This window comes from Ceratotherium simum, chromosome 2 (genome assembly GCF_057802395.1).
Source record: "Ceratotherium simum simum isolate JZ-2026a chromosome 2, ASM5780239v1, whole genome shotgun sequence".
Taxonomy (NCBI): domain Eukaryota; kingdom Metazoa; phylum Chordata; class Mammalia; order Perissodactyla; family Rhinocerotidae; genus Ceratotherium; species Ceratotherium simum.
The window spans coordinates 84,770,979-84,797,662 of NC_141901.1; the positions used below are offsets into that span (position 1 = coordinate 84,770,979).

At 35.1% G+C, this 26,684-nt stretch overlaps 2 protein-coding genes across 14 annotated transcripts in view; one reads left to right on the forward strand and one right to left on the reverse strand.

Annotated features, from left to right (window-relative positions):
- FUBP1 (far upstream element binding protein 1) overlaps nt 1–11,417 on the forward strand; it is a 35,379-nt gene extending 23,962 nt beyond the window's left edge. For 2 of the 12 annotated variants that reach the window (XM_087448587.1, XM_087448589.1), the window contains 4 exons: nt 230–304; nt 6,156–6,301; nt 8,903–8,949; nt 9,861–11,417. In XM_087448587.1, coding sequence (XP_087304713.1) covers nt 230–304; nt 6,156–6,301; nt 8,903–8,949; nt 9,861–9,891 — 299 coding nt within the window. In that variant the 3' untranslated portion in view covers nt 9,892–11,417. The other 10 variants (XM_014788295.2, XM_014788296.2, XM_014788294.2 and 7 more) reach the window with 7 other exon arrangements.
- A 19-nt stretch (nt 11,418–11,436) lies between these two features.
- The window catches only part of NEXN (nexilin F-actin binding protein), a 55,784-nt gene continuing 40,536 nt past the window's right edge, over nt 11,437–26,684 (reverse strand). For both annotated transcript variants that reach the window (XM_014788304.2, XM_087448595.1), the window contains exons 9-13: nt 25,163–25,351; nt 21,874–22,071; nt 18,320–18,541; nt 13,192–13,377; nt 11,437–12,931 (exon numbers count right to left, since the gene is read on the reverse strand). In XM_014788304.2, coding sequence (XP_014643790.1) covers nt 12,563–12,931; nt 13,192–13,377; nt 18,320–18,541; nt 21,874–22,071; nt 25,163–25,351 — 1,164 coding nt within the window. In that variant the 3' untranslated portion in view covers nt 11,437–12,562. The remainder of the gene's footprint in view (nt 12,932–13,191; nt 13,378–18,319; nt 18,542–21,873; nt 22,072–25,162; nt 25,352–26,684) is intronic.

The following is a 26,684-nucleotide window of genomic DNA, read 5'->3' on the forward strand; positions in this document are numbered from 1 at the left end:
GTAACTACTCTTATAAATCATCTTCTGTGTCCACCACCTCTGTACCACCAGTGTCCTGTGTCTTTGGCACCATCAGGGATGGCTTACCACACAGCACCTCCTTTCTACCCTCACTCCCCATGGCAGGCCACACCCAAATCCTGTTCCACTCAAGGGGCAGAAGGAAAGGGCCAAAATTGCCTCTTAAAAACCTTAATCTTATTTTTTTGTTATGTTTTTCTTTAACAAGGAGATCAGCAGAATCCAGCTCCAGCTGGACAGGTTGATTATACCAAGGCTTGGGAAGAGTACTACAAGAAAATGGGTATGTTCTACATTTCTTTTTTAATACATTTAATTAAATTGAAACATTTAGTAAATATCACACTAGAAGGTTGAAGATTTTGATACAAGCATGTTTGTACCATGTTTTTATTACCTTGGACTTCTTTCATCCATTAATTTTTAAAATCTTAAGGTGGAGACTAATTGAACAAGAATGCATTCCAAAATCCCTGAATTTCCAAACGTATCAAGGTCATTACAAATAATAATTCTTAAATTTGTGATTGTAGAACAAAGAAATCTTTTTGTTTCTAAGTGCATTTGTCAACCACTTTCTAATTGAAACTAAAAATTTCCCCACTGGTATATAGTACATTGAATATTGCCTACACTTCTGTCAAAGGCAATTATATATGTTAGTAGCTTAAATGGCATAGGTTAAATTCTAGCGCATCAAGCAAAAATTGATTATGTGTAGTAGTATTTTTGCTGCAAATAAGCAGATAAGAAGTAACCTACAATAACAGGAAGTTAATTACTTAAATAATATTTGCATATATGAAAAAGGAAAAACAATAACCTAGAAAGGCCATTTTCATTCAGTAACTGTAGAGCACATTCTATGTGCCAAGCAAAGTGATAGATGCTGAGAATGTGATTATGAGCATAATACGGCTAGATGCCCTGCTCTTCTGGTTATGATATTGGTTTTTTTTTTTTTTTTTTTTGAGGAAGATTGGCCCTGAGCTAACATCTGTTGCCAGTCTTCCTCCTTTTTTCTCCCCAAAGCCCCAGTGGATAGTTGTGTCATAGTTATACATCCTTCTAGTTGCGCTCTGTGGGATGCCGCCTGAACATGGCTTGATGAGCGGTGTGTAGGTCCATCTGCGTCCAGGATCCGAACCAGTGAAACCCAACCACTGAAGCGGAGTGCACGAACTTAATCTCTACAACCCCAGGCCGGTCCCTGGTTATTATATTCTAATGGAGGGTATAGTTGTTAATCAAGTGCTTTGCAAATATGTTACTGTAAACTACCGTGAATGAAAAGAATTGTATCTTCTTTGACACTTGACGTGTACAGACTGGGAAAGAGGTTACACAACTACTAAGTGGTGGAAGCAGAATTTGAACTGTGAAGAGGGTCTAAGTCCTAAACCTGTTGCCCAAATTTGCCTTTTTCAGGGACCATTTGGAACCTGATGTTACACTTCTGGACAAATAGGTTTTTTTCGGATGCTTATGCTCTTAGTCATTTAAAATCAACACACTTACCCCACAGCCAGTTGTCACAAGTGAAAGATAAACAGATAAACTTGCCCATTCTTCACTGGTATAAAAAAAAGTATCTATAGATGATAGAATTTTGCCATAAGATACAGTCTACTTGTGATTCTCCGTGTAAATTTCAACGTTTTCTTTGCCAAAGAATGTTTGTCCTTTTTCACAGAAAGAAAAATTTCCAGAAGGGTGATTAGATTAATCTTTTTTGTATAAAAGTATATATACCTGGTGATAAGGATGTTTAAACAACTGATTTCTGTTTAAAGAAAGAAAAATAATTTTTCCTATTAAAATGACTTTCCAGGAAGATCACGCTGCATGTTATTTCTGAGGCTATCAGAGATTACTGATTTGTTTTTGTGACCTAGCTTATCTCAGGCAGGTCTATAAAAGCTAAAATTCTGCAAAAAGAAACTTTAAAAAAAAAAACTTTAACCTCAAAACAGTGTATTCTAAATAGGATGATCACGTAATTTATTGTCCAAACTGGGATACTTTTGAGAATAACTGAGTGTGCTGTTAATAATCATTCCATGATAGCAGGTGGTCAGGACCTATGTTCACCTTAACTTTTATGAACTAGCATCACCATTTTAAGGATTTGAGCATGTTGAGGTTAAAAATAAAATCAGGTCCAAGTTGCATTTTCACAAAGAGTAATATGTCAGAGATGTTCCCTACATTATTATTAAAAGTGGATGAAAAAAAAAGGCATGTTGGTGGACTTAGATAATTACTGAGGAATAAGTATGACTTCAGTTTTATTTTATCTTACTGTTTCTTTGCAACATGGCCATTGATAAATTTACTATTTATCCTTTTTATATTTTACTTGCCCAAAATGAGAAGGTATGTTGAATGTAATCTGCGAGGTCTTAATACCTTACAAATTTTTATTGTTAAGGGTAGACACTTCACTTTGCTCTTTTAATTTTTTGCATTCTACCTTTTCCCTGCTGAATACTTTTAATTTTAGAGATAGTATACTGGACTGTCGTGAATCCTTTGTGGAGAAAAGGTGGTATAGAAATAATTAAATAACACTATGTTTGACTGAAGATCCTCCTTAACCCTCACTTTTTTTTCAGTTGTGTGTTTCTGTGTAGCACTGCAGTGATCAAGCTGTCAATTTTAAGAGCAAAGTGGACCAGTTGAGTGATTTCCTCTTATATGTAAATCTTAAAGGAAATAATGTTATGTTGTCAGGTCTTTAATGAAAGCTATAAGGTCAATTTATTTTTTCGTATAAACGTTCTTACTATAAATGATTGGTTGCTTAACTACTCTGATTTCTTCTAGATGCATTACTTGTTTTTAAGATCTTTTTAGGATAACCACAAATAAAGAGACCCTAAAGCATAAAACTAATATAGTTCAGTCTTCAAGATTTTCGAATGAAAGGAAAGAAAGGAGTAATGAAGTATTAGGGAGATAAAGATCTTTTTCTCCAAATCCAACTCCCTTATTTGGAGAGGCTGAGTTTTATTCTTCTAGTGGCAGAGCTAGGATTTTGTAGGACTCTGGATGTCCTGATTCCGAATCCAGTGCCCTCTTCACCAAGCTAGGCAGGCTGTCCCAGCTCTTGAAGCCTGATTTCAGCTTTTTCTGTTAAGAACAGAAAATCGCCACTAACACTGTAAATTTGTCATTGTTTCCTTATTAGTAAATAAACCTTTATTAAACAGATGTGAGTCAAGTTTTTAAATTAGCTTTGTTTTCTGAAACAGTTCTATATTTTTTAGGATTAACACTAAGAATTTAGGAGAGAAATTCTTAAAGATGAGATTCTAGAGGGTTAAAGAAGGAAAATTTAAGTCATAATAGGAATGGAAGCAATCTGGAGGTGTGGCTATTTTTGAAGCTAGAATGAAGGGAATTTTTGTAGTAAATAAACACCCTAAAGAAAACAAACAGGGTTTCAGGGAAGAGATGGGCAATTCCTATTTGGAAGAGGATAAGTGAAGGTGTTTTGGGAAAACTTTGACTTGAGGAAGGCTCTTATAGTGTTAAGCACTAATATGGTGGACTCTGAACACTTAGCGTATGGTACCTTAAGCCTGCAAGAGTGGAGAGAGAGTGGTTGTGGGAAAGATGCAGGTGTATAGAGAGAGAACTGAGAGTGAAAATCTATGCACATAAGCAAGGCTGGCTCTCTTGGGCTGTAATAGAATGTTACAGATGAACTCTGGGGTAAGTCTTATCTATTGAATGAAACGAACTTAAAGTAAAACTTTATACATTGTAAAGCTGTCTGTGAGTATTAAGTAATGTTCTCCTAAAGTATAAACTAAACTTTCTGGCATCAAAAACAGTTTTTGATCTGAGGAGAAGAATAAAGGGAGCATGCCTTAAAGGGACAGAGAGGCACAAGAGGATAAGGGAGAGCCACGTCATAAGTAGATTAGATAGGAAGAGTTGTTTACCTACTTTCAGCTGGGCAAAATAAATCACATTTGCCTTTCAGATTGAAGGAGTGGAATGAGTTTTTCTTTGGACACCTTCAAGATTGGAATGTCAAATGTTCATGACTTACCAAGTGTTTGTTTTTCTTAGAATCTAACATGTTTACTTTTAGTTTTCCACAGGGAAAGTTCGGGGGTGTTGTTTTTTTAGGGAACATTTGAGTTTGGTGAATTTTCTTGCTGCATCTCCCTGTTTATACTATTTTATATTGTTATTTTGCCTCTAAAATCAGTATCTCTTAACAGTGAGGTTTAGTTCCTTTTGTAAACCTGAAGTGCAGATTGTTGCTGCCTTAACCAGGTTTGGCCTCAGGTTAGTTAGCAGGGTTTTAAGTGTGCAATTTGTAAGAGACATTGTGTGGTTTTATCAGTCTTGGTACTGGGATATTTGACAGTTGTCTGAATATTGAAACCTGTTTCAGATTTACTTGAATTGTGTCTCCTCCTAAGATCAAAATGTTAAACTCACTTTGTCTTTGAAAGGAGTTATGGAAAAACAAAGAAAAACATGAGCATTTTGTTTATAGTATATGGGATTTCTCTGTCCTGTTGCCCATAAAAAGGGAATTTTCTCTCGCATATTTAAAGTTAGTCATAAATCTTAAACTTTTATTCCCTCGGTTGCTTTATTCTTTTTGAATGGTGATACATTGATTCTACACATACTACGGTTTTGTGATGGTGATAAGACTACTTTCTGAAACTATAAAATTGCCTTGTTGACAGTATCCAACAAACATAGAAAGAGCTTTCTTTAGGTCTATGTTCCAGTATTTTTTCTGTAGCTATAATAATTTCATAAAGCCAAGTGAACTACAAACTAAATAAAATTCTGCTCAAATAAAGTAGCTAAACAGGAAAACACATGTTCTCTTTCTCCCTAACTTTTTATTTCAAAAAATTTCATACCTTCAGAAAATTAAAAAATAGTTCAGCAAACACCCCCATATTTATATTTTCTACCCAGATTCACCATTTTTTAAAAATTTTCCATATGTATTTTGTGAGTGTGTACATTTTTTGTGCCAAAGCCATTTCAAAGTAAGTTACAGACTGTTTGCTCTAAGTAAATTATTTCAATATCAACATACAGACCATATTTAAATTTCCCTGGTTGTCAGAAAAATGTTTTTTGTAGCTATTTGTATGTGTGGGTTTTTTGTGTTTGTTTTAATCCAGGGCAGGTTCAAGGTTCATGCATTGCACTTGGTTGTTACAGACTCTCTTTAGTCAGAAAAGTTACCCTGCCTAGAAAAAGACCTGCTTATGACAGCTTGAATTTTGTGTTTCATTGATCTGGTTGCTTAGAACCTCTTCAGTAATTGTTCTTTATGTCCTTCGTTAGTTTATTTTTAATAAAATTGTGTTGTAATTTGGACACATTGTATTAAAACTTTAAGACTCTTACTAAAGAGTATCTTGAAGATTAGTCTTTGTACACATAAGTTTATAGATTACTAATCAGGAAATCTGATTAGTATTGGCCAGATCTTAAATTATTAAATGAAGTCTTTAATAATAGCTTTTAAGTGGGTTTTTTTTGTTTTGCAAAAATGTTGTTTTTTTCCTCCATTGAGGATTTGCATTTTATTTAAAACCTGTTGTGTAACAGATCCAAATGGAAAAGAGACAAAAAAAATAGTGGTCGCCCTGCCTCATCCCCAACATCACCACCAGGGAACCATAAACTACTTCCTTTGAGCACTTTCCAAACTCAAGATTGAATCAAGATTATACCTGAATCTTTACCTTTCTCAGTTAAAACTATGTGGATGGGGCTTTGGTTTTGTCTTTTATTAATAGTGATGCTAAAAGTTATTAGTGTAAGGCAAAAAGAAAATAAAAAGCATCTGATTTTTTTTTTTTAATTACAGAGTAGTTTTCTGATACTACAGGATATTTAAAATAAAACAGGAGCATTTCTGACCCTCTGTGCTTTTGTCTTTATAACCTGTACTTAACGGTGGATATAATTTTGTATTAAAATTCAGGGGGTTTTTTTTAGGTCAACAAGGGCAGACACAAGATTATTCAAAGGCTTGGGAGGAATATTACAAGAAGCAAGGTATTGTTTTTATTAGAAATGAGATTCTTTGGGGCTTTTAATTGTGGTTACAGCAACAAAGTTGTTCTGTTTTCTCAAAGGTCAAGCAGTTCCTGCTCCTACTGGTGCTCCACCAGGTGGTCAGCCAGATTATAGTGCAGCCTGGGCTGAGTACTATAGACAACAAGCAGCCTACTATGCCCAGACAAGTCCCCAGGGAATGCCACAGCATCCTCCAGCACCTCAGGTATAATAAATTTGCTAATGTGTTGATTTCCACTCCCGTCATGTTTTCTGCATGTTTACTGTTTTGTCTGTTTGGGAGTATGTTTGCCTTTTTACTTTTTATCTGGCAAAGTATAACTAAATGAAGTACTGTGGTGTATTGTTTGGGTTTTTTTGTTTGTTTTTTATAATGCTTTCTGGCATCTGAGTGCTGAATATTTCTACAATGCCTTTGATTTTAAAAATAAATTTTTTTCCCCCAGGGATTTGCAAATCATGCAAGAAGCCACCACCATTTATATTAACCAGTTTTCTTTCTTAAAGGATTCACTCCTGAGTTAGCTCCATTTAAAGGATTTTCTTTAACTTTTTGTGTATTTCTTATGTATTTCTTCTGCACAGGGCCAATAATAAGAAGTGGACAATACAGTATTTGCTTCATTGTGTGGGGGAAAAAAACCTTTGTTAAATATATGGATGCAGACGACTTGATGAAGATCTTAATTTTGTTTTTGGTTTAAAATAGTGTTTTTTTTTTTTTTTTTTTTTTTGAAAATGTACAAAATATCTATCACTACTGATAGGAGGTTAATATTTCTGTGTAGAAATGAAAATTGGTTTGTTTTTAGTATTTAGTGTAGATGTACACATTCCAGCAAATGTATTTGCAATTATTATGTGGTCAATGCTTTGTGATATAAATGTACTTTTTCAATGTATACTTTCACTTTTAAAATGCCTGTTTTGTGCTTTACAATAAATGATATGAAACCTCCTGTGTCGGTAAGTTGGATATGTGGGTATTTAAAGGATTCATAATTTCTTAGCAATGATAAATTAAGAGACATATACACAAATATGTAAGCTTTCCCCGTGAAATATTGAGTTTTTAAACACTGGCATGTTTTTTCCCCCTTGCAGTATAGTAGTAGATTGGAGGATCTTTTCCATTTATTATATTTGGGTGTTTCAGCACAAGTAATCCTGATATCTTCATTTTTTTCCGTCTGTTTGATTAAAAACTGCATGTGTGTACAATGATCTTTTGGCATACTTCCATTGCATTAACAGTGAAATTTCCTTTTATACATGACCACTGTTTCAGACCTGTACTGCTGCTATAACAGTTAACCTTTCTGTTCTTAATTTGATAATTACTTGATTTCCAAGACTGTTTCAGCATAACTAATTTTAAACAGTTTTCGGATAGTGAATATGAGTAGTCTAATAAGAACAGTTTTTCATGTTGAAGCAACTCTTTTGATGTATACAATATTAGTGTGTTTCTTTCTAAATTTAGGGTAGAAAAGTGAATAGTATGCAAAAAGTGTAGCTACATTGCATCTGCCATTGAAAACATTATTGGGGTATGGAAATGTTCAAGCTTTTTTCTTTTTTTTTTTTTTTTCTTTTTGCAGTATAGATAAGCTTTGTTTTGTAAATGCACAAGTCCAGTCATTGAATCAACTTAATTTTTTATGTACTTGAAATCATTTTATTACTCTATAACACTCATGCTGAAGTTCTGATATTTTGTTGAAATCCATTGTTTTACTCTTTGCATATTTGTTGGCTCTTTGCATATTAATATATTAGACTACATGCAAATACAGTCTGTCTTGCCATTGTCTGTTGAAGTGCAGGTTTGATCCAGCCAGTATAGAACTAGCTCTGTAGGGGTGAGGAGGACTGTGCTGTGTATCATCCTTGATTGTGTTCCTTCAAGGAGCATTGCACTGTAAGTACATCAGAATGACAAATTGATGAACTGCAACAGTATCTTTTTGTCAATGTTCCACATAATGTAAATGCCATACTTTGTGTGAATATTATGTTGGAATACAGTGCTGATATCTTGGAAAACCATAACTGCTTCTTAATTTAACATAGAATAATACATAGGTCTGTATTTTTTTTTTAAGTGAGCTTAATGGGTAAGTATTTTTGATATGCTTTAGCTATAGCTAAAGAAAACTGATCTTTAACAAAGTTGATAGTATTACTCATTGGTGCTCCTAAAATATGTTGTTTTTCAGTGTAAAATATGCATATCTTATATATTAATATGAAAGACTTGAAATGTGTCAGACAGAAGTGATTTTCAGTTTGCAAATATTAAGTAATGTAGCAGTTTTAACACCATTTCATAAATATATGTTAGTTCTTTCATTGGTGGGGAGCACCATTTGTTGTTCTGAATATACTATAAAGGAAGATGTACAAGGACATAAATGTTGAGATAACCTGTAGGGTAGAAAATAGTAGTACAGTTCATTGTAGATATTTTGAAATGTTTTGATTGTTTTATAGAACCTAGAGTGACTTCCCTTATTACCCTTTTTTAGCTATGGATATGTAGTAGTAGTTTGAACTTTACTAGTTAAGGAGTTAGTTATCTGTTATCTTTAAGAGTAGGGTATTGACATGAACAATTTCAGTATTTTGCATGATACTGTTTTATAGATGACCTTTTAGGAAAGTGGTGCATTTATTAATTAAACTGAAGAAATAGTTCAGTTGGATTCAGTATCATAACTCACAAATTGGAGGCTGTTGATTTTGATTCATTTAAGGTTTAAAATCTTTATTAATTGCAAACAGTGCAATTATTTATACTTCACAGTGCCTTCCCAGACCTTCCACCTTAGGTTCTGCTGCAAAAAGCAACAGGTAAGCACAACCTAAGGACATATATAAATAAATATTTCAGTACATTAATGTTGTCCCTGTGAGGTTTTTGTGGTTGTGTATTCAAAAGCAATCTGCTACTGCTTCCCCAAAATGTATTTTGTTATTTATGCTACCATTTCAGTGGAAAGTCTGTAAGTTGTTCAAACAACTGTTTACATTTCTGGGTAATGTTTTTTACTTTAATTTTTTTATTAAAACAAGAAGAAAGAAATGATGAGTAGATTGCTGCTGTAACTGAACTACATCCAAACTTTTTGTAATCTTTTCCCAAATATAGAAGAATTGTTAAAATTCAAGGATAATTACATAGTTTTCAAGATTTAGGAAATCACTTGGTCAGAAACTTCAACAGCCTTCACAATCTGTTTATGATTGACAGGACATTTTCTTTGCCCTCCAAAGCTATGGAGTCTTTATTTTTTTCTTATTCTTGAACTATAGTAATTCAGTAAGGACATTATGGGTGAGAGTTTTATTACAACTTTTTTTTAGACAATTCAGTTTTCATAACTTTTATATACACTGAAAAAGGAAAAAATTGTAAGGAATACTGGCAGTATGTTTTGATAAAAGGCATGTGCATCAGTGAAATGTTAACTGTATAGCAAATAACCTTTCATAATCTGTATAGCAACCAATATTTTTCTGATTTATAATACTTTAATAACTGACGCTGCACTTACTTAATTTTTTGCCAGTTTAAAATGTTTGTGTGTTCTTATAGATGATTTTAACTGGTACATATTTTGAGTTAAGATGAATGTATTAGAGCAGCATCGTATCAGTTTTGTTTATTCAATTTCTAAAATGTGCTGATCCTTTTAAAACTCCTGCTTATCTCTGCAACAAAGAAAAATATTCAAAAATACTGCCTTCATTTTCACACACAGTGCTGAAGATGCTGCAAGCACCAAATCATAGCTCATAAAATCAGGTCCTGAGATAGTTACCCATAAAGAGGAATCCTTTGAGTGTATGCCATTGGTGAGCCGATGAGCATGGACCGTAGAAGGGCTCAATGTAGAAGGTAAAATTGGCAAATCATAATTGAGAAATATGAAATGTATTCCCATACATAATATGGTATAGGGTGTAATGTACCTGCTTTTTTCATTTTAAAGTGCTATTCACTTGATCTTTAATGTTCCATGAACTGTTAAATTTCATAAGTTATGTAGTTACTGCACCACATTTATGTGTGTTTATGTGTGTTTTAAGTCAATGATAGGTATGTTAAGATTGATAATATAAAAGGAGCTCTTTGAACTTTAAGAGCCTGTCAAGTTTTGGTTAGTTGTAGTTTGCATTTTTATAAAAGAAAATATAAATGAATGCTAATAGATATTGGAGCATTGTTTCTATCTCACGAGAATTTTTTTATTCATTACCATAAGCCTTCACTGATACTGCAAGCATTTTTTAAATGGCGCTAATCTTAACCTTGAAATAAATGGAAAGCAGAAAAGGTGAGCCAGTTTATTTGAATGCAATGGATGTTAGGAGTGGTAGAAACAATGTTTAGATTGAAATTGAACGGATTTATTTTATTTAGCACTTAAAAAACTTGACAACGTGTTTTGTTTTTTTAAGATAGTATGGTGATACTTGGAATTCTTATGGTTTGATGTTTCTTTTAGAAATGAGAAGTATACTTTTATTTTTAATTAATGAAAATGTTTTTTTAATATTAAAACTAATGACTTAATACTAGTTGTTTATAAACATTGTAAAATATATCCTTAGACAAATACCCTGGTAGTTAATTCATAAGAGTGGGTTTGGGTAGGAGTAGCAGAGTACCTTAAGAGGGAAATAGGAATATGTTCAGAAGTGATAACATTTCATTTGTTTGAATATTCTGCCAGTTCTACCTGCCAAGTTATCTTTTGTCTAGAATAAGGATGTAGAAATTACTAATCAATGAAGATCTTATTTTTATTTTCTGAAAATTCTGCCTCATTTTAAAATGTATTTTAACAATACTTAAAGATAATTTTGACTCTGAAAATAACCTTATTTTTTGTTTAGTCACTTGAGTTTTCTTGCCACAGTATAAACTTCTGAGGGATTTTTTAAATTGGTGCTTTTAAGAAGCAAATAAATCCCAGGGTTTTATTTTCTTCAGTAATACCCCTATAGAAACTCTTAAATGTATTTGCGCATATATATATATTTTTTCTTATGCATGCTCGATGCATTTTCGTCCTGAGAAAAGTGTTCTCTACAGAAACTACCCGTGTGTAAAAAGAAGATTGGCTTAAAATGGCTACTGTGATGGGAACAGTGTCTTAGGGAGATGCAGCTTGGACTTGAGGTAAATTGAATACTTTACAAACTGTGGTTGAGAGTTTGCTTTAATGACATTGTATGTAAAAGGGCACATGATTGCTGTAATTTTGTATTGATTATGGTTTCCTCAATAAAAAAATGTACGTTGATGATTATAAGGCAGTGTTTTGTCTGTTTTTTAAAATACTGAAAGGCTTTTTTTAATACAGAAGTTACTTTATTATGGATTTACATTGTAAAATAAAATTGTCTTCCAGAAAATTAAAATATAAAACAACTTGATAATAGAACATGGTAGCTAATTATTTACAAACTCATTTTAAAGACCAGAATTTAAAATTAAAGATTATGCCATTTTTTCTGAAATCTCTTAGATTCTTAAATCCTCTTAGATCTTGAAATTTTTGATTATGTTGAAAGTGTTTTCTGCTGCGTGAACTATTAATGCAGAGTTTTCTCATTAAAATACAATTTGTTCAGGCAAAGTCACAACATAAATTTTCTTTGTAAGCTTGCATGTATATTACACATATTTGAAAAGTACATGTTTAATATTCTCAACACTCAGAACTCTGTAGGCAGTGGTTTCCATCAAATTTTCTCTGGCAGTTTCTTAAAAGTCTTATTTAGATTTTATTTTGTTTAGTTTTTTCTTCCATGTTCCATCTTTCCCATAAAAGGAATGACACCCCTCCGCCCTCATATATCTGCTTCAGAAAGACTTGGAGACTACAACAACCAAAATGATGTACTACTAAGGAAAAAAGCCCACTCAAATTGATAGGTTCCAAATTCATTAAGTCTCAGCTATTTCAGACTAATTTTAGGTGTAAATAGCTCATAAATGTCATTCTTCCATGCAAAATAATGTGTTCTTTTTATGATTTTTTTAATATAACTGCTTTAAACTTACGGGAAATATACAGCCTTTGTAATAGGTTCTGATAGAATAATTGAGTAAATTTCCCACTTTCCCCCTTAAATACACATTAGCTTCTACTGCATAATATGGCGATGAATCAGGTGCTCATTTGGAAAGGAAGAAGGTATTCTTTAGATGAGCTTGTGTTTTGAAGACTGTTATGAAAAGGAATAAAATAGTGGCACTTCTGGTTTCCTTTTTTTGGCCCCGCCACAGAAAGATGGATGTAGTAAGAAAGTCGGAGAAAGAGAGAGAAAATTCCAGGGAGAGGGAAGGGAACCCTAGTAGTCGTCAGCTAAAAAAGAGAAGAAGAAAAGTGATTTTTTTTTTTTTAAAGAAAAAAATTTTAAATAGAATAACAGTTCTACATGAAAAAAGTGATTAATTCTTACTTTCAATGGTAAGAATACAGGTACTAGCTGCGGACCCTTTATTGTTGACCGCTTTACACATATACTCTCCTTCATCTTCTGGGAAAGTTTCTGGTAAATAAAGGCAGTAAGTTTCTCCTCTTTCAATATATTGATAGTCTTCTCCATCCTGCAATATTTCTCCTTCAAACCACCATGTAATTTCTGGTTTGGGTTCTCCTGTTACTTTAACAGTAAATCTAACTGGCTCACTGTCTACAACTGATGTATTTTTTAGAGGCTTCTTGAACCATGGAGCTCCTGATCTGGTTTGCTCTTCATCTTCAATAGTGGTGCCATTCATGATGCTACCCTCTTCTTCTTCCTCCTCTTCTCTTTTCTAAATTAAAATAAATACATTCAAGTTGGCATTTATACTATAGCATTTTCAGGACAGTGGTTTAGTCATAGAATTTTGGAGGCAAATGTGTTTTGTTCTTTTGCAAAGTAAAGAACATGTAAGTATGCTTAGTGCCAAGTGTATTTTACCAAACATTCCATGACTTGAAAGTTATTAAAATGTTTTTTAATCCTTCATATAAAACTTCATGATTTTTAAGAGAGCATCTTTGGAAAATAAAGGATATGTAAGCCTGGTACCTTTTGCAGTGCCGCATCAATTTCCTTTTGCTCAAATTGCATGCGTAGCAACTTTTGTTGTTCAATTCTTCTTTGTTCTTCTTCCTCTCTTGCCTTAGCCATTCGTTCAAATCTAGCTTTCATATTCACTTTATGAGTAAATGGAGCCTCACTTTTTTTTGCAGGCTTCATATCAACATCTTCTTCCTTAATGAAAGTGGGCCAGGAATAAGAATTGCTTGTTTTCTAAAAACCAACACGAACTAAAGCGTTAATAGCTCTAAAGGTGTCATTTATAGGCACAAAATAATTTACGTGTTTGGTATGCATATTTGTGCTACAATGCAGACATGGAGATTTTCACTATCCTCCAATTTGGGAAAGATGAAGGTTTTGTGAAACATTCTCTTTAACAATTGGAATCCTTTTTTCCCAATGTAAAGATAACACAGTATCACAAGTCCCAGTGTATTTGTTTGCCCAACCAACTCTCAGTGCTTGCTGATAGTACTGAATAACAGAAAAGGGTGGGGATACTATGCATTGTAACGATTGTTAAAATACTCCCTTTCTTCTCACAAGAGTTTCCATATCACTCTTCACCCTACTACATCATACAGAAAATGCTATTTCTGTTTTGTCATTTCCCACTTAATGATTTTCTTCCTCATCCTTCTTAGTAACTGTCTTTGAGATGAATTCCATCCAACAAATTTATTGATGGTCAAATGACAGAGAAGAGTGTTTGCAGGTAGAATAAATGGGAAGACAACTGTCAAAAGAGGCAATGGCTCGAACTTGGGGAAATCATTGAGGTAAAGTATGGCTGTGAGTCATCTATTTAGGGGTGAAAGTTGGGAGCCATGGAAATAATTAACGGAGTAATTTAAGAGCAGTTTCAACTGTCAAATTGTGTTGAATCTTTATATAAAACCAGTTTGGTGCTAATGAGGTCACTGTTCTTTGAGAACAGTTAATTCGTGATTTCTAAAGTACTCTAGTTGTAGTTGACTCCTGGTTTCTCAGCTACTTAGGCTTTTGTGGGTCTGTCTGGAAATCTTACCATTTATATTTCACCGTACTATGAGGAAATTGCTTCAGGGTACCACATCCAACTAAATCAAGGGAATTTTGAAACAAGCTGTAAAATAATTGCCTATATAAGAAAAATCTTGGTTCATGGATGTTTTACATCAGTTTGAGGGTATTACACCTCAGTTCCAATGAATGTGGGAGTTGTTAGAGTAAGTTGGATAGTTGTTTTCTGCTTCTCCTGAATCAGATTTTTTATTTTATGTTGGAAAATCGTAGAACATCAGACACAACGAGTTACCAATGGGTGAATTCTATTTGTGCCATTATTTACCTTCAGGTGATAAACATAATGCCTGGCTACAGTTAGTGCTAATGAAATGTTGATATGATTTTTTTTATTATACTTAAAAGATAGGCTAGAAAGTACACGTTAAACAATGGTTTGCTTACTGCAGTTTTATCCCAACAGGTTTATCTGAGGCTTACATCAAAAAAAGGACCTCTTTGTTGACAGTATACAGTTAATTTTATTCTTTGCTTACCAAATGGAATCTTAAAGATAGGATATTTCAGCAGGTACGATAACTGCTATTCTGACAGAATCCCTCCCAGTTAATAACTAACTTGCCTTCTGGATTTTAGGATAAAAGTTTGTGCAAATTCATAACTGTTTAGCTATCTTAAACCTGCCTTTAGAAAATAAATTTGATAAGTAAAAGAATTCCTCATAAGCTAACTAGGAGAAAGCTTATGAACGGTCTTTCACTTGTTAAGTACAATTTTGCCTTTTCTTTAATTTCTGAAAAGCCAGGTTAAATATGTTTCTGGGAAATGAATCTACTAAGAGTCATGTTAAATGTAATGATCTTTGTTCTCTAGGTGCATTCTTAATATGGCATTGACTTCCCCAGCACATGAATATTAAAAGCAGCACAATTAGGTAGTAAATTTGAGATAAAAAGGAGCATAAGGAATCATGGAGCATAAGGAATCATAGAGTATACCTTACTGGAGTAGAGTATACCTTATTGGAAAATTTAACTAGAAAGTCACACTATAAGGCAATTAAGTGATTTAAGTACCAAATGAGTGATAACGGGTTAAGGGCTACAGGAGCTGGGATGGAATTCTTTGATTAGGGAAGGTTACATGAATGAGTTAGACCTTGAAAGATGTCTGGAATATAAACAGAAGACCTGTTGAACATTGACATTTTCTAAAGGAGGGAACTAGACATGGTCAGTTGGGAAGGGATGGTCCTACTCTGGAAGTTGATTGCACTCAATACCAAAATTATGCTAACACAAGTTTTTAAATGATATCTCAATGACCTTCTAGGGGGATATGATAAGAGGGATGTTAACATTCTTCACAGGAAACTCCATTCAGGACATCCTCAAGGGTTACAGATCAGCCGTGTCCTAATCTCATATCCTTTCATACAAAAGAGAGCCAGTAATAGCAATAAAACAAGAAGTGACCCACCTCATTTCTTGTATTCTTATCTTACCTACATTTTTGGAGGGCTAGCTATGTCTGCTCTGAGGTTTCACTGCTTTTAACAAAAAAAAAAGGAAGCAAGTGCATAATGACTGAACCTTTCTTTGCCTTCTGTGATACATTTATCTCTAAAGAATCAACTGATATTGTGGCCATCCATTCATTAAGTATTGGCGTTCTCCAGGGTTTTATCGTTCACCTTCAAACTATTCAACTCTTCAAAGATGGCTTTACTTCTGTACCTTCAAATACTATCTAAAAAAGTTACGGTCTATAGCTCCTGCCTCTCACCTGAGCTCAGCACTTAACGTTTCAGACTGCCTTTACCTCATCCAAATACAGCTCAGACTTCACATGTCCAAAACAAGTCATTCACTGCACCTCTCCAGACCTGAATTCTCTGTAGTATCATCGATTTTCCCCAGTAATCCTGAAATAATGTTGGGCTCGACAACCACCTCTCCATAAACAACCTGTTACCCAGTTTTGTTAAAGTTGGGTTCATTTTTCTCCTTTGATTCCAACTTCATGCCCTCGTGCCTGTCTTCCAGTTCATCCTCCATGATCCCAGAATTCTTTTATAAACAAACAAGCCTTTTATCACTCTGTCCTAAAACTTAAACTTTGTTCCCACATCATAGTCTCTGCAAGGTTAAAAAGGCCCTTCATCAGGTAGCCACAATCTACTTTCTCAACTTTTTATTCTATCACCCATTACTCTTATGAACCTTGCCTTTGAACCTATTTTCCACTCCCCAGATAAATTTTTACAACCTTTGTGTTGACTCACATTGTCCCTCCAATCTGGAATGCTTCCCCCCTTTAACTGCAACTTCTATTCAACCTTCACACTCAATTTAAATGTCATTTTCTCAGCCCTGTTAAACCTCCTAGGAATATTGACTGCACCCTAGTTGATCCCATAAACACATTAAATATACAACTCCTATTTTAGCACTTACAACAATTATATTGTTCTCATCTCATTAGGATGAGGGCCTCTTATATTCACTTTTATGTCCCCAAAACTTAACACAGGCCCCCAACATAGAAGATGTGAAAAACAGCAATGGTGTTTGCTTTTAGCAGTGACAAAATGGTTTATTTACAACTAGCCTAAGGCCTATGTCCTTAAGTTTTAGTGTATGTGGCACAAAGTTCAGATGCATATCCATTTGATTGATGGATATCTGAATGATTCACAGCATCTCCATTTGTCTAAAATAGCTTGTGAACTCTCTTCCTTCCAAACTCCTATATTCCCATAATATCTTATGTTCATGTATACCAGTCACTTTGATTAATTCCTCTCCCTCTCTTCCTCTCCACCATCATCCCCAAGTCTTGCCAGTTTTGTATCCTACATATTTATCTGTCCTCTCCATTCCAGCCCTAATTCAAATCCTCATCAGGCCCTCTCTGACCACCCTGTACAAAATAGTACCATATACTCTATTTCCTTTACCCTGCTTTGTTAATCTCTGTAGGTTTATTTACTAGCCAATAACTGTTTTCCACCCCACCACCTGTTAGATTCTAAACACTACATGAGCAAGGACTGCAGGTTTATTCACCAATGTAGTACCAGTGTCCAGAACAGTCCCTGGAGCTTAGTAGGCATTCAAATAATTTTTTAATGCGTGAATCTAAACCCATCTTGAGTTTCAGCATGATCTAGCTATAAAGATGCCTATTTGATAATATCACTCCGTTTTCACACTTCCTTCAATGCACTCCAATAAAAGTTCCTTAACATGGCATTTAAGACCTTCTATGGTCATCTCACCTGTGTTTGCATCTTCATTATCTTTTGCTGTTCTGGCACTCTGCTTGCCTCAATAATAGTGAATTGTTTATAGTCCGGAGAATTTGCACATAATCTCTTCATTCTCTCTTTTTTTCACGGTATCCTCTGAAGGCCCTCCCAACTTCCCACACCTGTTTTACTAGTTGAATATTTGATAAAATGCATTTTTAGAATAATATAGGTTAAATGCTGTTAAATATTATTAAATGGTAATTCTGGCAGAAAAAAATTTTACAGATCCTACTTAAATCAATATTCATAATGATGGAACTAGTCCTTAAGCTGGAAGGGACATTACAGGTCATCTAGTGATTGCATCTTTATTTTACATATGGAAGTACTTCAAATTCATGTCATCTGAATTCTGATTTAGGCTCTGCCATTGAATTATTGGTATGACTTTGAGCAGATTATATAGGCTTTATTGGCTTCATCTTTAAATAAGAAACTATAATAATCTCTGAATTATACAAAGAATAATCTCAAGTTTACCTCGAACAGACACTGGTTCTACTGATTCAAACTAAAACTAATGCCAGTAAATACTTCTGAACTTTTTTTGCCAGAGTGAGCCATTTGATGTTTACTATAGGCTTTAATTCTGATAAAAGTCATTTTGAAACAATGCTAGAGTGGGGAAATTTTTCAAAGTCTCTTAAGATCTTAGTGTGCTTTTGCTATTCCCAGATTATAATATACACCTAGGGTTAATTGTAAGTACCAAAATTTTGAAATGTCAATGTTATTTCTGTTGAGTTCATTATCATTACTGTACACCATAACTATGTTAAATATAGAATAGTATACCTCATGAAAGTTTTCTGCTTCTCGCTCTTTAATTTCAAGGTCAATCGCTCTTCTTCTTGCTCGTTCTTCTTCTATCTTTTTCTGTATTTCTTTTTCAGACAATTGTCCAATTTTTTCAAACTTGCTTTTTAGATTTTTAGCTTGAATAGAGCCACTCCTTCTCAATTTGATTAATTCTTCATATTCCCTGCTCAGTTCAAAGGTTTCATTTTCTTCCTCTTCCTTCAAAAAAATTAAGATTTTTATATATTAAATATCAGAAAATCAGTTTGTACAATAAACCATTCAAAAAGTGTTCACCATTTCTTATCTGAAGCCAAAAATAAAGGTTAAATAATCTCCTCCCTAAACGCAATACCTAAATGTACTAATTAAAAGTAATGCTACGGGGGCCAGCCTGGTGGCATAGTGGTTAAGTTCTCATGCTCTGCTTCAGCGGCCCAGGGTTCACAGGTTCCGATCCCGGGCACGGATCAACACACTGCTCACCAAGGCAGGCTGTGGTGGCGTCCCACATACAAAATAGAGGAAGACTGGTACAGATGTTAGCTCAAGGACAATCTTCCTCAAGAAAGAAGAGGAAGATTCACAACAGATGTTAGGTGAGGCCAGTCTTCCTCACACAAAAAAAGTAGTGCTACAAATTTAAGACTTAGATAATGTTTCATTTAAAATATTTCCTTAGGGGGGCCGGCCCCATGGCATAGCAGTTAAGTGTGCACATTCCGCTGCTGTGGAGGAAGACAGGCACAGATGTTAGCCCAGGACCAGTCTTCCTCAGCAAAAAGAGGAGGATTGGCATGGATGTTAGCTCAGGGCTGATCTTCCTCACAAAAAAAATAAATAAATAAAAAATATTTCCTTAGGGAATATGGCTCAAAACCTCATTTAAGATTCCATTATAACCTGCGAAAACTAAAATATGTATGTCAACATTAGCTTTTACTAGGAGTTGTAGGAAGATCTTTGTTTAGGGGAAGGTGAAGAAATGAAAGAGCACTGGGCTACGAGTCAGATACAAGTTCTAGTTCTGACTCTGATACTGTGTGGCCTTTTGCCTAGTCACTTAATCTTCTGGACATGATTTTTTCATCTCTATATAGAGCCAGAGTATCTCTAAAATTCCTCCTGTCTTTGATTTGATGATAGTCTAATAAAATTAAATATCACTCTTACTACTCAAGTTAACTGAATTAAGCATTTCTACAGATAGTCAGGTAAAATCCCTACATTTCGCTACATATCACTTGCAATGTCAATTTGATATTCTGCCAAGAAACATAGAAAAGGAGTCAACCAAAATTGGCCTCCTATTCTTTATACTATTTTATCTTGAATACTTTTTATTCAGGTTCCTTTTCCCTTGCCTTTTCGCAATCTATCATTACTAGTTCTTTGTATACTTCTTACACTAAACCCCAATCTCACTATATGGAGTGGTAAAATATTGCAATTATTCCTGCCATACTTTTCCTGGAGAAGACCTAGAGTTCCAGGCAGAGGGAAAAAAAAATTGAGGGGCCGGCCCTATGGCTTAGCGGTTAAGTGCGCGCGCTCCACTACTGGTGGCCCGGGGTTCAGATCCCGGGCGCGCACCGATGCACCGCTTCTCCGGCCATGCTGAGGCCGCGTCCCACATGCAGCGGCTGGAAGGATGTGCAACTATGACGTACAACTATCTACTGGGGCTTCGGGGGGAAAAAAAAAGGAGGAGGATTGGCAATAGATGTTAGCTCAGAGCCCGTTTTCCTCAGCAAAAAGAGGAGGATTAGCATGGATGTTAGCTCAGGGCTGATCTTCCACACACACACACACAAAAAATTGAGGTGAGGGGGAGTCACAGTGGATATGACATGAGGCTTAATTTCTTGGTTCAGCCAAGAGGAAAAAAAGAAAACATTCCTTTATACTACCTCCACTTTTTGGTCTATGTGGCAACTCCTAAAATACCAGAAATTAACATATTTATGATATATCACAATGGTTCCCAAATCATTCTTATCCAAATCTATGACTGAGCTAATTGGCTAGAGTCTAGGTGATCTTGGGATTGGCGTGCTACTTGCTTGAAAATGCCCATAGTGCAGTAAGTCACTCAATAGCACTAGAATGTCTGACAGTTACATACTGCCATATATTAGTTAGATTACATCTCAACAGTATACTAAAATATATTCTAATTTAGAGGTTAGTTTTTCTAGACAGACAATTCATTTTCAGCTTCCTTTATAAAATAAATGCTATTACATTTTTTTTGAGGCCAGACCTTGAAATATTTTCCTACAGCACATTCATGATATTATTACCTATATATTTATACAGTATTTACAGTCTCGGTCAGCTGGGGCAAGGAAGTAAATATCCCCACAGGCCCACTGCCCCAACCCATGAAAAAGAGGCAACTTCTAAGAGACTGTAACCTCTGCTTAGGAACCCACTCAGTTCCTAGATCAGGAGTTGGTGAGAGGCCCCCACAAGTGGCCTGTCAAACATGCCATGTCACTGCCAGTCCAAGCTGGAACAGCCACTGCTCGCTTGGCCCCAAGTCACAGGACTGTGCGCTGATCCCCCACCCTGCTTATGTTCCTGCCAGGCCCCAGCCAGAGGCCCAGGGTGATGGTGGGATGCTGGTCCCCTCCCTCTCCCTCCCCTCTCCTGCCTACACAACTGGTTGGCCATCCAGATAGAGGGCAGCAGCGTCCAAGGGCGGGAAGAAGGTTAGACAGGGCCTTGGGACATCAGCAGGTAGAAAAGGATTGCTGAGAACCCACCATGGGGAAGCAGGGAGACAGCAGGAGGTGAGCCAAGGCTCCAAGACTCTAGTGCATGCTCCATTGTCCAATCAGCTTTCACTTACAACACACAATTTAAAGATAAAATTATTAAAAATTTCAAAATGGCAACCTCAGCATTAAACCCTAAGCGCAGCCTGAGCATGGGATCTTGTGAGGGCAAAAGTTGTATGTCCATGAAGCTGGCCCTATACAGTCTGTATTTATGTGTGTGTATGTGTATTTAATTCATTTCAATACTAGAGAACTCATACTAAAATATTTAACAGCATCAAAATTATATCTGAGAATAATTTAGTAAAATAAATTGATTCAAAGACTTGCCAAACTGCTGTTCCTATTACTATCCATGGCACTCCTTTAGTTTTATCTTATTTGGGTTAAATTTATCAGGTTAATTGTTTGTTTCAAGGAAAATAAGTATAAATGGGTATATTAAGTACTCTAGAACAACAGTTCTGAATGTAAACACACACAAATGTGAGGTATATAGAAGAAATATCTACTTAAGGTAATATAGTAGTATCTCAGTCGCTTGCAATCTTACATATTTTTTAAACTAGCAAGGAAGGAGTAGAGTTATAGCAGGCTAGAAAGTGCACATAACTATGCTTAAACTTGTACCAAGTGCGTCATAGGAGTATGTTGAGTATCCTTTATGTGAATAATAATACTTAGAAAGTTATTGTAAGGTAATACATGTAAAATACTTAGGTTAATAAATATATGTGGAATATAAAGGGATATTTCTTAAAATCTTACCTCTCCCATTTCTTGTCTCAGTTGTTCAAATTCCTGTTTTTCCATCTCTAGCTTATGCTTCCGTTCCTCCTCTGTTCGTCGTTTTTCTTCTTCCATTTTTTGTTTTAATAATTCTTCAAAATTAATTTCCAGTTTTCCAGGTGTAAGAGATTCTTGAGAGATTGTTTTATACATCTCTGGGGAGTCATCATCTACTACCTATTTAAAATAATTCTTTTATCACTCTTGCCAGAATTACCCATACTAAAAAGGGAATGTCTTGTAGAAACTGTGATTACTTGGGTAGAAAAGTTTCACATTGAATTAAAAACCAGGAGACCTAAATTCTAAAGTATAAAACAATAAACAAGGGAAGAGTTATTAGAAAATATAAGATTAAGGTATTTTGTGGTTACAGAGAAATGGCGACCATCTGTTCTCCGTTCCAATGAACACAAAGAAATACTGTGACTTTATACTATGAGTAATTAGAATTAGACATTAAGATTTCCTAATATTGAGAACACTTTTTAATTAGATTAAAATGAATCTCCATTCTGACAATTAAAATAGAGCATTTCAGTTAAATCATGATTTTGTCTGAATGAATTAGATAACCCATCATGATCCCTTCATAATCAGGCAAAAATCACTCTTAGTGCCATGCTTTTATTATACTGATTTATTTACTGTCAGGATAATTAAAAATAAATAATAATAGTTAATACTTAGAGCTTCCAGGTACAATTCTAAGCACTTTACATGTATTGACTTATTTAATCCTGTAACCCTATTATTAATATATCCTCATTTTATAGATGAGGAAAATGAGGCAAAGAAAAGTAACTTGTCCAAAGTCAACACAAATACTAGTGACAAAGGTGGGATTCAAAACTTCAAAAGTCTTTCTAGTAAAATTATAAATAATGATTTAGTAATTTTAGTAATTTTATGAATTACATGTCTAACTGCCATTTAGTTGTGACCTTGGACAAGTTACCCAGCTTCTCCAAGTCTGAGTTTCCTTATCTGTGACAACTTTAGTAGAGTTGTCATGAGAGTTAAATAAAGTTTGCGAGCACTTAGCAGTGTGCCTGACAGCATGGTACGCTCCCAAATGGCAGTTTTATTATTATATTATCATTCCTTCTATACGTAGGCAGTCTCTAAATCGCAAATAGAAACTTCGCTTTTAAATCGCTGACTTGGAATAAATTTTACCATGAAAAGCAGTTATCTAATTCTGTTTTCCTCTCGCCTGAAAGTATGTACATAAACCTCAGGCCTGAATTGTGACCCTCTTCCTGAAACGGACGTAGGAGAAACAGAGAGGCAAAGGGTAGTTATTTATTTGTTCCAAGTTTTATATATGAAGGCTTTACCACAGAACCAGTTCAACTCAGAAACAATGTTTATATGGTCTTACAATCCAAAGAGTGCCTGGAATTTTTTTATTAATATAAAAGTTACTGAGCTATAATATGAAATTAGAATACTTGGCCCTGGATAAGAAAACAACAAATGAAAGAAAAAGTTTCTCTTTCCTGATACAGAAATGTCTCTAGGAAATTAGTGTTTTGGTTTAATGCAGTTTTCCTTTCCTGCAGTTTTTCTACTAGTGAATCATGGTAAAAAGGCAGTTTGGGCCCAAAAATCTGCCCCCATGGCCAGATCTCCTGATCTTCACAGCTACTTCTCATCTACCACTTCTGAACCTGCTTATTCTCCAAAAATTTAGTGTTTTCACAATTTTTATAGGGTTTTTAGAAACCATTTATAACCAGAGATTACCTAATAATACACATAGTTTTAATATTACTTATTCCACACATATTTATAGGAAGTTTATTATGCTAGAATGCATTGTGCCACGTGCTTGCTGAACAAACAGTCTCAGCCTCATTGAGTAAGAAAGACAGCCATAAGCAACAACAATATAGCATTAGTGTTACACTGGGGAGTACTAAATGCTATAAGAATACATAGAAGGAACACCTCTTTGGAACTTGTGTTATCAGGAAAGTCTTCCCAGAGGAAATGGAATATATGAATAGGAGACAGCAGAGCACAGGGAAAGGAGAGAGGGACACATTTCATACAGCATTTGTGAAGGTCCAGAGATGAGAGCATAGCATTTTGAAGAAATGGAAAGAAATTTAGTATGTCTGGAACAAAGATGGCAGATTAAGGAAGAATCAAGAAATGAAACTGAAGAAATATCCTAGGGCAAGATTATAAAGAAATTTGTTTTAAAAGTTTTTGGATTTTTGCTTAAGAGAAGTGGAAAATTTTTAAGCAAAATAGTAACATAATCAAATTTACTTTTTAATAAAAAAAAAAAGATCACTTTTGGCTTTACAGGGAGGACTGGATTATAGGCAAGAAAGCAAGTTAATCAGGAGTTGGCCAGAGGAAAGGGATAACAGTGACCTGGATTAACAGTAGCAGTGGGAAATGGGGAAAAACTGCTAAGATTTTTAGAGTGATTTAGGAGGTAGAATAAATGAGACTTAGTGAATAATTGGAACGAATGAGAAGGTGGAAGTGTTTAAGGCTCCCAAGTTTGTGATTTGAGCATCTGGGTGGGTGATGAAGCCAAATAAACACTTGGATATATGTGTCTGAAGCTCACCCAGACACAGGAAGAAAACCAGCTGATGATATCACTGAAATGCATTAGAATGTCTAAGAAGGGGATGCAGCAGTCACATGTCAACTTGTTTGAAAATGAAGTTTGTCAGATATCTTTACATTTTACAAACATTAAAATAGTATAAGAAATAAAACTTTGTGACAGAGTTAAGTTGGGTAGCAACATCCAGAAGTGATGGGTGAGCATTTTGGAGAGTTCAACAATTCTGATTAAATGGCTTTGGTCATTTAATATATACCAGATAGGATGGAAATTGGAAAGAAAGAAAGAATGAAAGGAAGGAAGGAATGAGGGAAGGAAGGAGGAAATGTGGGCAGGGAGAGGAGAGTGGAGAGGAGAGAAGGAAAGGTGGGAGGGGGAAACTCCCTGCTCAGATACTTAGTTCGAGAAAACATGCCTTCCCAGAGAAGGACGAGAATATTCAATCCTCTGTGCCAGGCATAGCAATTTAATCAGAACCTTCTCAACACTACACTGAAGCACACACCTTTAACTGACTGGTGTCATACCACAGGAGGCTTTAAAACTTATTTGCCATCCCTCCTCTTGACACAAATTCCAGAAATAATGGGGTATTCCCCAAAGTTTAATGATTGCTCTTAACATACGCTAAAAAGCTGAATCCTAGCGGCCTTTTCCGGGCACGTTCTGTCTCACCATGCTTCTCCTTGCTTCAGCAAATGCCTTCTGTTCTTCCTCTCTTCTCCTTCTGGCTTCTGCTGCTGCTTTCCTTTTTTCATCTTCTCTCCTTTGTCTTTCTATTTCTTCAAAACTGAGTTTGAGTTTACCAGGGCGGTTCCCTTTAAAAATTTTTTCTGTGTCTTGGTTTTCCTCCTCCTCATTTACCTAACCAAGAGACAACTCATTACTAAGAATTGAGATTCATCAAAGACAGGAATGAATTACTAATCAAAAGGCACCAGTCAGCCACCTCATACAGGAATGTTTCTTTGCCCTTAATATACTTGACCAAAATCGCCTTCCTTTATAACGTCTTATATGATAAAATATTCAAATTTGGAGAAATTCTAAATGAAGATGTACTTAAGTGAAATAAAACTTCTGAAGCAAGTCAAATTTTTAAATAAGATGGAGTGTTTAAAAATTTATTTTTGAGGAAGATTGGCCCTGCGCTGACATCTGTTGCCAATCTTCCTCTTTTTCTTTTTTTTCTTCCCAAAGCCCCAGAAAATAGTTGTGTATTATAGTTGTAGAGTTGTAGCTCTTCTATGTGGGACACTGCCTCAGCATGGCTTGATGAGCGGTGAGTAGGTCCGTGCCCAGGATCCGAACCAGTGAACCCCAGGCCGCCAAAGCGGAACATGGGAACTTAACTGCTACACCACCAGACCAGCCTCTAAAAATTTTTAAGGAGTCATTTAAGAGTTCTATTAAACATTAACTCTCCCAGAACAAACATAAAATATGTGTGTGTGTGTACTTAAATTGAGGTTCAAGTATACCTAAACAGAGTCTCTCTGGTAGTAAAATAAAAGTTCTCGTTTTATAATTTTCATGGAATTTTTACTGTGAACTATGGTACTTATACTAATCAGATAAAAGATTATTATCTGGAACTCTCTTATATATAAAATCCAAATTTTATGATTTTTATAACTAAAATTCTAATTTAATATTAATGAAATACTCATTGAAATTTATTATTTGATTAGTTAATATTTATCTTTTCATTAAATTGACCCCCAGTGATATCTAAAATATGTAGGTATTATGCAACTATAATTACCTAAAAGTAATAACATTTTCAAACAAATATCTAGAAAATTAAAATTTTGGAGATACAGAGTCACATCAGCATCATGGTGGAGTGAGCTTTCCCCCTTAAACTCTCTCCCCCCTAAGATACAACAAAAAGGAAATTCAAATACCAACAGAAGACATTCACACAACACAAAAGACATCTGAGAGACCCACACAGCACTACATCTGACGGTGGAGCTGCTGGAACCCCTGGAGGAAGTGGAAGGAGGTAGGGAGAACTCCTCTCCTTCCTCAATGACAGCAATCCTGGGATTGGGACTGTGCAACTCTCAGAGGGGGGCAGGGCGGCCCTCTGTGGGAAAACTGTTGCTCTCCAAGTTCTCTCACAGCTTGTGGGAAATTCCAATATGGAGGGGACTGAACTATTGCGGGGGTGTCTTCATCAAGCTAGCACCCC